Genomic DNA, 13100 nt, shown 5'->3' with positions numbered 1-13100 from the left:
CTGATTTAGAGAACCATAAGAAAGATGTGGTACATTTCCAGACAATAACTTTTCATGCCACAGCTTTTCTTCAGTTTTCTTCTTCAACATGACAGGGAACACTATGTTGCAGCATTGCATTTTCCTGTTTCTAATTCTGACCAACTAGACCTTCTCTCACAATGATCCAGTCCATTTAATTCCATTATTACCACAAAATGAAACTTTATTTAAGACTCTTTTGAGTCTTCCTGAGGTTCATTTTAAATTTTTTTGAAAAGTTATATTTTTATTATCATTTTACAAAGCCTTTGAACTAGCATTGATTATTCTGTTTTCATAAAAGAAAGCTGTCACTGAAATATAGAAGAGATAGTGAGACAATAGGTGAAATATTAATATATAGCGATAGTTCATAAGTTATTTCTTTGGTAGAAATTCTTGGAACTATGGCATAGTAACTTTAAAAAACTACAAAAATGAATAGTTGTCTTTAATCCATACAATCTAATGCTTCTGGAAATTTCAATTTGTAAAGTAATGTGCAAGAAAAACTGAAATGGAGCCAAAAAGTTCTAATTTCATGTTTCTATTGCAATCTAGCACGTTTTCCTATTTAAAACCCACAGAGAAAGGAAACACAGCCTCAATTTATCTGTAAACATAATATTTGTGGAAGCTTAAATCAGGAATAAAAAAAAGTATGCATCATATTTCCAACTCGGATGGGAACTTTTAAAGAAGTAAATATCCTCTTACTGAGCTAAGTGATAATATCAAGTTAATCTTGGCTGATCTGAAAAAAGTAAGCAAAGCTATTTGTTACTTGGATTTCAGATGGAAGGCCTTCAGTAAAAAAAAAGAAGAATGAATTTCCTCTGATTCTCACTAGGTTTAGTTAGTGTAGAAAAAAATGAATGGATTGCAAAAGACTTTTGTTCATCTTCAAATGAAAGTTATTTCATTGAACACTTGACTTAACCTTCACTGAATTCAGTGAAATGTTCCCCAAATAAAAATGAAAACTCAACAAGCTTCTGTTTTCTAGCACAATATTTGACTTAGTTTTCCTGACCTCATGACGTTCACCTGTTTGTTCTCAAATGACTTGTTTTTCAGATCCTCATATGTTGTGCTGCTGTGGCTGGTAACTACAGAATTGTAAAAAAGGAAAACTGCTTCATAGCTGTGACTGTGGCTTTTAAGAACTGCATAAGTAATTTCTAAGCAGCTCAAATATTTTTTGCATCATACCTGCTGGCATGGCAAAAACAGAACAAGAGAACCAAACAGATATTGTAGCTTTCCATCTGCTGGGATTTGTTGGACTTGGAAATCTACAAGTTCTACTCTTCTGCCTTTTCTTAGTTATCTACATTATTACCATAGTGGGGAACATCCTGATCATTTTGCTTGTTATTACTGATTCCCATCTTCACACCCCCATGTATTTCTTTCTGAGCAATCTCTCTTGCCTGGAAATCTGTTACAGTTCTAACATCCTTCCAATGATGCTGGCTAATCTCTTATATGGTAGGAAAAGATCCATTTCTGTAACTGGTTGCATGATGCAATATTACTTTTTTGCTATTTTAGGAGTTGCTGAATGTTGTCTACTAGGGGCAATGTCATATGATAGGTGTGTAGCAATTTGTAAGCCTCTGCATTACACAATACTTATGAATGGCAGAATTTGCCTCCAGTTTATAATTGGATCATGGATCAATGGCTTATTTGTTATGAGCATAGTTTTATATCTGATGCATCAATTGAAATTCTGTGGCCCCAGTGAAATCAATCATTTCTTTTGTGAACTGAATCCAATATTAAAGCTAGCATGCAGTGACACTCACGTTATTGAAGTAGTAACTTTTTTCATATCTGCTATGTGTATCCTGCTTCCTTTCTTCTTGACTTTGGCATCTTATATCTTCATTATTTCCGCTATAATGAGAATGTCATCTGTGAGGGGAAGGAAAAAGGCTTTCTCAACCTGCTCCTCACATCTCATGGTGGTGTCCATTTTCTATAGCACCTTAATGATTGTCTACATTTTGCCCAAAACAGATGGCCTGCGTAATATTAACAAAGTGTTGTCTCTGTTTTATACAATCCTGACTCCTTTGTTCAACCCCCTAATATACAGCCTACGAAACAGGGAAGTGAAAGAGTCCCTTAGAAAAGTGGTTGCTAAATTGTGCACAATTGGAAGGATGTACCACCATAATCTAGCATGAACATTTTTTTCATGTTATATTATTCGTCAATGAAATGAAGATTTGGGCTTCTCGAGAATATAATCACATTGATGGATTTCTCTAAAACTGTATTAGGGACATTAAAGAATTTTGCCATGATTATGTCCTCCTCACCTGAGGCCGCCAAAGCAGGGTAAATGGCATACCTAAGTGAATTTTGTTAGCGTTCATTCTAATTTGAGAAATGAAGATTCTGATGGGATGTATTCATTATTTTTAAAGCGGCAGCTTAAAATCCAGCACATTTAGAAAAGGCTTTTTTTCTCTGGATTAACCACTTGATTCTTAGCAAATACATTCATGGCTGCTTCAAAGAGTGGAAGCAGAGGTAGTATTGCTGGTGACTTTGACAGTGCCGAGTTTTGACCCTTCCCCATTAAACATCTGACCTTTACAAGGAGGAGTTTGGAAGGAGCAGTAGGGAATTTCATACCAATCCTAAAGCTGCTTTTATTGAAGTGATTGATCATGACTATAATAATAATAATAATAATAATAATAATAATAATAATAATAATAATAATAATAATGATGTTGGAAGGGACCTTGGAGGTCATCTAGTCCAACCCCCTGCTCAGGCAGGAAACCCTATACCATTTCTACCAAATGGCTGTCCAGTCTCTTCTTAAAAACTTTCAGTGTTGGAGCATGCAAACTTTCCATAGTTGACAATTTTTCATTTAAAAATATTAAATGTTATTCACTTGGAAATATGCTTTCTGGTCTAATTCATCTTGTGCCTTCTGATTTCATTATTTGTTTACATATTTGTTTTTTTAATTTATTTAATAAATAATACATTTATTTAATGTATTTCACCCAGAGTCACAGCTTATGAGATAGGCAAGCATATACATTTGATAAATTATATAGCTATTTTTATGATTCTATGTGTCACCCTGTGATAATTACTAATATGGATATGCAATATTAGCTATAAAGTATTAGAAATAATGATAAAATATTTAATAGCAAGATCACTGTTTTAATTGACAGAGATATTCATGTTCTGTCTCCAATCCTCCTAAAAAAGTAAGAGAAGCAAATCTTCATTTTTTTGTTTTTGTCATTACCCAATCATTCTGCCCTCTAGTTATTATCAAACTATCAATGCTGTTCCTTAAACTGATGTTTCCAGTTGTTTGGGGATTAGAACTGTCTGATATACTGACTAAGGCACTCCCCTGAAATTAGTTGCAGCTACTTCAAAAGAAGATTGGTGTAAGGAGTAACCAAGACAATAAAAAGAGAAGGTGGGCCATCACTTTGCACCTGTAAGTTCTTTTGACCATCAGAGCAAATGGTGAAACACCAAATGGCAATGATTCTCACTCAGTATGTTTCATTACAATTGTTTTTCAGTTATAATCCTATTAGTTAAATCCATGTGTTTAAAAGTCAAATGGAACTTCTCTTCAAGATGTAATTCACAAAGTAGTTATTTGGCTGCTGACATTTGCCAATCCCTTCTGTTCACACCCATGAACTATCTAGAGTGCACCACAAGGGGTAAACTAGTTCCACACTTATAAAATTTGATAGTGTTCTGTAATACCATCCAGTTCTTTCCCCAACACCAGCTTCACCTCACATTAGGGTGTTGCAATCAGGTAGGAAATGAAATATTACATGAAATAGTAAGGAAAAAGACAATGGCAAATCACTTCCAAAATCTTGCCAAGAAAACTTCAGGACTTCAGCATCACTTGATGACACGCACATATACACTCCTATACTTAAATAGTATTACTGACTTTTTTTTAGTCTTTAAAGTAGCAATTGTATATTGAGAGAAGTTTTAAATATCTGGGAGTTTTCAGATTCCCCTGGCCATTATCATCCAGAGACTTGTTCTCTTCCTCTGGGATAATATAAATTTTTATAGCAGGGATTGTGTCCTTTCATACAGGATAAATGCTAAGTTAGGATTTTTTTTTAATCCAGTCAGTTAGATTTTATTTTAGTAAGTTCTTATATTGAGATTAGTCATGAGTGAAATCTAGACATCAAGATAAGATTCTATAGAAAATTTGATGATCATGGTGAGAGAAAATTGAAAGCTTCTACAGAGATAATTACATACTATACTGTTGGATTGTTATTCCTTTTTATGCTATTGGCCAGCCATATTTTTAAATTCAAAATTCATTCTCTGTTAAATATAGAATGGATTGTATCCATACCTTTAAATGGTAGGTATACACTCCGTTCTATATTTAGCAGAGATTGAATTTGGATTTAAAGTGTTATTGAGCTTTCTTAATTCAGATTTTAATTTTTTAAAATGCATTTTCATAAGTATTTGACAAACTTAATAAACCAATATTAACTTATCTTGTTTTGTTAAAAGAAAATTGCCATTGAAATACTAAATATTCAAATGGAGAATAGAAGTGCTATGAAACATATTAGAGAGAAATGTGAGAACATAAGTAGGGAAAATAAAAAAAAAGAAAATGTATGGTTAGAAGAAAAGTCTGGACACCTCTGCCCTCAACTATTTTGTTTTTATCCTTTTTCTTCCTTGCCCATTTGTTTGTTGCAATCTGAAACCATTGACATTCATTCAATCCAGAAAAACAGTCAACTGGTCACAAAACAATAATTTCAAATTCCACATTACTTTTATTGGATATACAGCAAAGGCAGAAAACATGTCTTACTAACAACAGATACATAGCTTTAGGAGACAGTCTGGTGTCCTGTTCTAGGTCACTCTTTCCCAACTCGGAACTTTCTGGATGTTTTGGGAATGGAACAGCTGAAATTCTTCAAATCACATTTCTAAACAGACTGGAATGTGTGAGTGGATTGGATTCAAATCAAGCATGCATAGGGGAGAAAAGCTACTTATCTCACCATGTGATGCGATTTTGGCCATTCAGCTAATATTTTCAAAGTGATTTCAGGGAAGAGTGCTATGTCACAATTTATTAGGTTCAAATATTCACCAAAGTGATATTATCTTATTTGCTAGATCAACAATTCCCAAAATTTTCAACCTCAAACCTTTTCTGGATAACAGCAATATTGATTCTGCTAAACATTCATCAAGTTCATAATGTGGACTGTGGACTTCTGAATTGTAGATCCCCAGTATTTCCAGTTAAGGGTCATGAAGCTTATCTTTTGATTTTAATTTATAATATGTGGTATGAAATAAATTGCCTCCCAAATTCTCACTTCTGTGTATTACACAACTTGCAGGCAAAACTGTTAAGTGAAGCTAGCAACTTCTAATTTTGCCTTTCTATTGCAAATAAGGTCATGTTTTTCCTACAGGGAGAAATAGGAAGAAAACAGCACCTCAATCCATTGGTAAATATGATTTGTGAAAACTTAAATCAATATTCAAAGTATGGATCAAATTTTCCAAAATAAGATATTTTCTGAAGTAAATGATCTGGCTGGTTTGAAAAAAAGAAAACCTGAAGTAGAGACACATCAAATTAGACCTGAAATGGGAGTCTCTCAGGAAAGTAAGCAGAACTGTAAGCCATTGCATTATATAATAATAATTAACCATAGAGTTTGTTTCCAGCTTATTGCAGGATCATGAATCAATGGTGTATTTATTATGAAGATAACATTATGTAGCACTACCTCCAAAATGGCCACAAAAGTCTGGATCCCTCTGTCTCTTTCCCCCAGGCAATTTGGTGTCCCCCCCTCTCAGTCATTGCCTTATGTTTTGGGGTTTCTCGCTCTGTCACTTGTCCTAGCCATCAGCCTATTCTGGTAACTTGCCTCCATTCACCCAGATCAGGGATGTCAAACTCGCAATGTCATGTGATGAGTCATGACATATCATGACTTTTTTTCCATTGCCGACAGTGGGGTGGGCACAGTTTTGGCATGATATATCTGGCCCATGGGCCAGCAGTTTGATACCCCTGACCCAGATCATATCACCTCCACTATCCTCTGGTCAATGGTAGGATTCAAATATGTGAACAACCAGTTCTCTGTGTGGATGCAGCTTCCGGAAGTCCATTCTGGGCCTGGGCAACAAAAAATTAGCTACCAGTTCTGCTGAAGTGATGTGAACTGGCTGAATCCCATCACTGTCTCATCAGCTTGCCTCCACTTTCTTATGATGTATCTGGTCACGGCTCACCCACTCGTCTGGATCACCTCACCACCAATTCCTTTTGGTGTGTCTGGTGCCCCCTCTGGTCACTGGCTTGACCACTCACTTGGATCAGCTCACCTCTGCTTTCTTTTGATATGTCTAACGTCCCCTTTGGTCACTGACTCATATACTCACCTTGATCAGTTTGCCTCTGCAGATGTTTGGTGTGTCTGGTGCTTTCTCTCTCACTCTCTCAGGCCTCTATTGCCTCCCATGCAGCCTTCCAAGCAGGGACCATGCAACGAGGCCCTTCTTCCCCTTTCTGGCTCTGTACTGTATTCTCCCATGACTCTCTCTCTCTTCACCTCCTCCTCTGCTTGCTTTGCCTCCTTCTATGCTGATCTCCTTTGTTTATTTCCCCCCATGCTCCTTCTCTCCTTTCTTCACACTCTCTCATTCTCCATCTCCCCTCCTTCTTCAATTCTCTCCTCCTTTGTTCTTCCCTTCATGCCATACATCTCCCCTCTTTATATCCCCTTTTCCTGGGCTACCTCTTCCCCTGTAATTTCTGGCTTATTTCCCACCCAGACAAGTGCTGTGTAATGGGATCATGGCTGCCCAAACCACCCCACAGTGATTGGGGCTGAGTGCTGCATTTCTGAATTGAGGCCACCTGAGCCACCTCAGGGTGAGTGGAGTCTCCTGTGTACCAGATCGGAGCTGCCTGAGGCACTCTTTGGTGTTTGGGGCTGCCTGAGCACTGAGTAGCTACCATGCACCAGATTGGGGCAAGCAGTTCTGCAGCGATCGGGGGTCACCAACCACCGGGCAGCTGTCCAGCTCTTCCTGCTACATTTATATCTAATGTGTCAGTTAAAGTTCTGTGGAATCAATCATTTTTTCTGTGAATTAAATCCAAGAGTAAAATTAATGTGCAGTGATACCCACTTGATTGAACTTGTCTCTATTTTATTATCTGTGATGTGTCTCTTGCTTCCTTTTTTTTTACTTTTGCCTCTTATATTTTCATTATTTCCATCATTATGAGAATGTCATTTATCAGTGGACAAAAAAAAGGCTTTGTGAGTTTGCTTCTCACTCCTTATGGTGGTGTCGATATTCTACGGCACAATAATGATTGTATATGTGCTGCCCAAAACAGATGAAGCAATCAACAAAGTCTTGTCTTTGTTTTAAACAATCCTGACCCCTTTGTTCAATCCCCTGATATACAATGTAGCCTATGAAATAGGGAGGTAAAAGACACTTTTAAAAATGTAATTAATAAATTGTGTAAAAGTGAAAAAATGGACCTGTGTAATTTAATGTGAACATTTGTTAAATAGTTTTTTTTCCTTCCTGCAACACTTTCTGAACTAATGAAAATACTATTGTCGTGTTCCGACTAATGAAACACTTCAAAGAACTTCCAGGCATTATTTTCCTAAAAAGTCTTTTATTTATGTTACAACTTGTTGGCACGACCGAAGGGATGCTAAGATCTGAAATTCTCTTCCCCTGAGCAATTAATTTGCCAGCAGGTTCCCTCCCTAAATTTGCTGTCATATATCACGTTCTCCTATCAGGTGGAAGGGCAAAGGTTCTCTTCTGTTCTCTTCCCGTGCTCCGTCCTATCTTTCTCCTCCTTCCCACCATCATCTGAATTAATTCTAAAAATACCAGGCAGTTCTGTATATTTTATCAAAGCAAGAATATTCAATATTAGCAGTGTTGACAACTATATTATGAAATAAACTAATGGTTTCATTCAAAGACATGATATTTTGAAGAGAGACTAGACCACTAGTCCATCCAATACTGAGCCATGATCCCTCCCACATAAGCATCTGGCCTTTTCAAAGAAATGCTTGAAAGAAGAGAGAAAGAGAGACCCAAAAAGCTGGCTAAGAATTCTTGATGAAGAAACTAAATGATTTTTAGTGGGCTTCAAAATAAATAAACAGAAAACTACAATGCTTGTTAAGAATACAACTTCTCACAACTAAGAAATATTGACAAAAAAGTTTGGCTTCAAGGTGGAGAAAAAGTAACTTGGGGCTACATTGACAAATACAAATTCTAAATTGTTTCAAAACAACTTTGTAGCTGTGTGGAATGATATCAAAAAAGACCTATTAAGATGGGACAACTTGCAATTATCTTTGTTAGGTAGAATCTCTATAATTAACATGAATATCTTACCAAAGATATTATTTTTATTTCAGACTTTATTGATACTTATGACATTCCATTTAAACAATGGCAGATGGATATTTCTAAGTTCATAAGGCAAGGGAAAAAACAAGACTTAAGTACAAATTATTGCAAGATGCTAAAGAAAGAGGAAGTCTGGGTTTAAGAATAATAGAACAGAAAGAATAGAATAGAATAGAATAGAATAGAACAGAATGGAATGGAACGGAACGGAACGGAACGGAATATGTTATTTGGCCAAGTGTGATTACAGAAACAAGGAATTTGTTTCTGGTGCAGAAGCTCTGTGTACCTGCAAAACAACAACAGCAATATCATCACCACCATCATCACCATCACCATCATCATCATCATCATCATCATCATCATCATCATCATCATCATCATCATCATCATCATCATCATCTATATTTCATATTTTAGTCTATTCAAATTGTATTTCAAAGTATGTTTTCTTTTCTTTAATAATATATTTCCCCATATGCATAAATATAGTTACATTATATTAACATAGCAATAGCAATAGTGCTTAGACTTATATACTGCTTCACAGTGCTTTACAGCCCTCTCTAAGTAGTTTACAGAGTCAGCATATTGCTCCCAACAATCTGGCTCCTCATTTTATCCACCTTGGAAGGATGGAAGGTTGAGCCAACCTTGAGACAATCAGAATTGAACTCCAGTGAGCAGTGAGTTAGCCTGCAGTACTACTTAATTTTTTGATAATAATGATAGATTTTAATATTAACTTCATTGTTTTAATTTACAGTCAATTGTAGGGTACAACTTTTGTTTTTAATGTTCCTAGATAAGTGAGAATAGCAAACCTTCAAATTTTTAATTTTCATCACTAGCCAGACCATATGTCCTGTAGTTGTTAGTTGTGGGACTCAAAATATTTTCCTCCAACTGAAACTTCCAACTTTTGGGGATTTACAGCTTCCAAACTCCAGCCAGCTTGGTCCTTGGAAATACTTAGAAATGCAGTACTAAAACATTGAGAAGGCCACAATCTGGGAATACTAGATGTTGGAAAGTGTATAATTTATTTTCACCTATTTGAGCACTAAGTCAAATGGTGCAGTGATAGAAAGATCTTCAGATGCAGTTCATGTGTCTATTTCTCACTTGTCTTACTACTCCTGACCATGGAACAGTCATTTAGACTCACAGAAGCAAGCTAACATGGTACCAAACCTTCAACATAACATCCATAGTTTTCCTGTTTTTAGGTGGTTTGGTAAAATATGGTGTAAAGCCTATCACAAACATATCACATTTGTTTTAATGTTCAAGTTTTTCTCCCAAGTATTATTTGATTCTTTCTCTTATTCTTGAGAGGCATTTTTGGCATTTTTGCTACTCTTTAACTATAGCAATAGTGCATTCATACAGATGTCTTGTCTGGAATTTTTCAGAAGTCCCTGTGCATCATCATCATCATCTAGAGACATGTTTTTATTAACCCCCCTTTAGAATAAACTGACTTAATTTGCACAGCAGGGACTTATATGCTTTTGCATATAAGATAAATCCAAAGCTAGGACAGTGTCTTTTTTAGACACAGTGTTCAGCTGGGTTTCATTTCAATTACTCCTTTTGTTTACATCAGTCCTGAACCAAATATAGAGATCAAGGTAAGATTCCATATAGAGCACGGTGCTGCAGCAAGAAAAATTCCTCACTGAATGTCAGACACTAGTAGTTAATTCCACACTATATAGCAGGAATATTATTCCTGGGTCTAATATTGGTCAAACAAATCTTCTCTCAGAATGATCCATTTCATCCTAAACACAAAATGAATTGTGATTTAGATCTCTAGTCAATCTCATTGAGGTTAGCTTTTAATTTAAAAAAGGCCAATATTTGTTATTATTTTCCAAAATCAGTGAACCAAAACTGACTGCTCTGTTCTGTTAATAGAAAACCAGCATTAAAAAAATAGAAGATTCACTCTGAGAATGGATGAGCTATGAATATATAGTAATGGTTCATAGGTTGGTACTCTGGCTGGAAATTCCGGGAGCAGCCATTCCAAAATATCTGGAGGATGCTGAGTTAGAGAGAGCTACTCTGACAGATGATGGTTCTTGGGAAAAAGAAGTAGTAACCAAGAATTATGCTTCTATAAAGTTTAAGATTAAATTTCTAAGATACTTTTAAAATTTTATTTCTTATTTTTCTCAGATATGCTGTGCAGTTTATTAACTCTGAAGTTAGCCCCAGAAGGCCTGGGGCAAATGTACCTATTCTTCTCCCACCTCTCCACCCCAACCTCCACAAAGGGAAAGAATCCTGCTTCTTAGAAGCAGTGTCTATCTAATGGAGCTTACTGCTTAAATATTTAGGACTTTCTATATAAAATGTGAAAAGGAATGGGGACATCTGGGTATAGTTTCACCCAGATGTACAGCTACTGATTATTGCACATTCCAAGAATGTAAGCCTGAATGATTTCTTTGCAAACTGAGAGAAAAAAAGTCATATAATATACATGTGAGATGTTGTTTGATTACTAACATTTAAGACGGTTTACTTAACAATAGGAAAAGTGTGGGAACTTGATTCCAAGTTAGAAATAAATTTATCTTGGAATAAATACCGTACTTTGCATAACTTTCTGAAACAAACAAATAGCAAAAAGACAAGCAGAACCATTATCACATGAGAAAATCTTCATTGGGATGTTTACTAGAAGAATATAATTGGGTTAACTGGGCAGGTGAACAGTGAGCACATTATGAAAACACTACTGATGAGAAACAGAGTACAATTTCAAACTTTTCTTTGCTCATATATTTACCAAGTGGTTCTTTCTCATTCGTTAGAATAATAAATTATTATTTATTGACAACTTCTTTCTTTCTTTTTCCTTCCTTCTTTCCTTCCTTCCATCTTTCCTTTTCCTTCCTTCCTTCCTTCCTTCCTTCCTTCCTTCCTTCCTTCCTTCCTTCCTTCCTTCCTTCCTTCCTTCCTTCCTTCCTTCCTTCCAACAAAGTATTATCTCAGTTCATGTGTATATATGATATTTGTAGACACATGGTCAATAGTCAAGAAAATATGGATCGCATCCAAACAGAAAATTTCTGAAAATGTAAATATTCCCTTGCCCAGCTAAGTGATCATGACTTAGCTGGAAAAAACAACAACCAGCTGAGTCAATCTGGTTGGATATCAGATCGGAGGCTCTCAGAAAACTAAGGAGAGTGGGACAGTGACAAATCAAGGGGATATTTACATTTTCAGAAATTTTCTTCTTTACTTCATAATTTTAGTGCAGAACAAAACATGGATTGCCCAAGACTTTTTGTTCATGTTCAGAACAAATGTTAATTAATAGAATGATAGCATAAACACTATTTCTACCTACTTGACTTAATGTGCTCATAGTTCAATGAGATCCTTCTAAACATAACGACTGCATTAATAATTTCTGTGTACTTTAAATAAATTTAGTATTGTATTAGCAGGCATGGCAGAAATAAAAGAAGAGAATCAAACAGAAATCACAGAATTCCATTTGATGGGATTTGTAGGACTTGGAGATCTGCAGGTTCCACTCTTCTGCCTTTTCTTAGTTATCTACATTGCTACCATGGTGGGGAATATCCTCATTATTTTGCTGGTTGTTACTGATCCCCACCTTCACACCCCCATGTATTTCTTCCTGATTAATCTGTCTTGTCTGGAGGCATGCTACAGTTGTAACATCCTTCCAATGATGCTGGCTAATCTCTTTTATGGTGGGCAGACAACAGTCTCTGTAACTGGTTGCATAATGCAACATTGCCTTTTTTGTCTTTTGGTAATTTATGAATGTTGCCTCTTACTGGCAATGTCCTATGATAGGTATGTAGCAATCTGCAAACCGCTCCGTTACACAATACTAATGAATGATAAAGTTTGCATCCAACTTATAGTTGGGTCATGGATCCATAGTTTACTTGTTATGAGCATAGTTTTATATCTAATGTGCCAGTTAAAATTTTGTGGCCCAAATGAAATCCATCATTTCTTTTGTGAATTAAATCCAATATTAAAACTAGCATGCAGTGATATCCGCTTGATAGAACTTGTCACTATTTCATTGTCTGTTCTGAGCATCTTGTTTCCTTTCTTCTTGATTGTGGTATCTTACATTTTCATTATTTCAACCATCATGAGAATGTCATCTGTCAGTGGGAGAAAAAAAGCTTTTTCAACTTGTTCATCACACCTCACAGTGGTGTCCATTTATTTTAGCACCTTAATCATTGTCTACATTTTGCCCAAAACAGATGGGCTGCGAGAAATCAACAAAATCTTGTGTCTGTTTTATACAATTGTGACCCCTTTGTTCAATCCCCTGATATACAGCCTACGAAATAGAGAGGTAACAGAGGCCCTTAGAAAAGGAATTGCTAAATTATATCTTTTTCTTTGATTTTTGTAAACTATTTTTTTAAAGTGTAATCACTGAGAGGAATTGCCAAGAATTGTCTAGAAACATTTCTAGATTTTTTTCATGTTTTTATTTTTTATCTCCTTTTATCTTTGTCTCTTCTCTTTCTTTTTTTCTTTTTTATTACATTTAC

The 13100-nt window shown here is 35.7% G+C and overlaps 2 protein-coding genes across 2 annotated transcripts; both read left to right on the top strand.

Moving 5' to 3' along the window:
- The first annotated feature begins 1241 nt into the window (after nucleotides 1–1241).
- LOC107282363 (olfactory receptor 10C1-like) lies at nucleotides 1242–2216 on the top strand. Its single transcript, XM_015810132.1, has one exon. It carries the CDS (start codon nucleotides 1242–1244, stop codon nucleotides 2214–2216), a length of 975 nt encoding a protein of 324 aa, XP_015665618.1.
- Nucleotides 2217–11998: 9782 nt separating this feature from the next.
- LOC107282360 (olfactory receptor 10AG1-like) lies at nucleotides 11999–12949 on the top strand. The gene has a single exon (XM_015810131.1). It carries the CDS (start codon nucleotides 11999–12001, stop codon nucleotides 12947–12949), a length of 951 nt encoding a protein of 316 aa, XP_015665617.1.
- The last annotated feature ends 151 nt before the right edge of the window (nucleotides 12950–13100 follow it).

Source organism: Protobothrops mucrosquamatus, unplaced genomic scaffold (genome assembly GCF_001527695.2).
Source record: "Protobothrops mucrosquamatus isolate PMUCROS unplaced genomic scaffold, P.Mucros_1.0 scaffold7, whole genome shotgun sequence".
In the NCBI taxonomy this organism is placed as follows: domain Eukaryota; kingdom Metazoa; phylum Chordata; class Lepidosauria; order Squamata; family Viperidae; genus Protobothrops; species Protobothrops mucrosquamatus.
This window is presented reverse-complemented; position numbering and strand designations above follow the sequence as displayed.

What these genes read in the sequence shown, in the direction of transcription:
- LOC107282360 (XM_015810131.1), top strand. Translation starts at nt 11,999, where the DNA reads ATGGCAGAAATAAAAGAAGAGAATCAAACAGAAATCACAGAATTCCAT.
- LOC107282363 (XM_015810132.1), top strand. Translation starts at nt 1,242, where the DNA reads ATGGCAAAAACAGAACAAGAGAACCAAACAGATATTGTAGCTTTCCAT.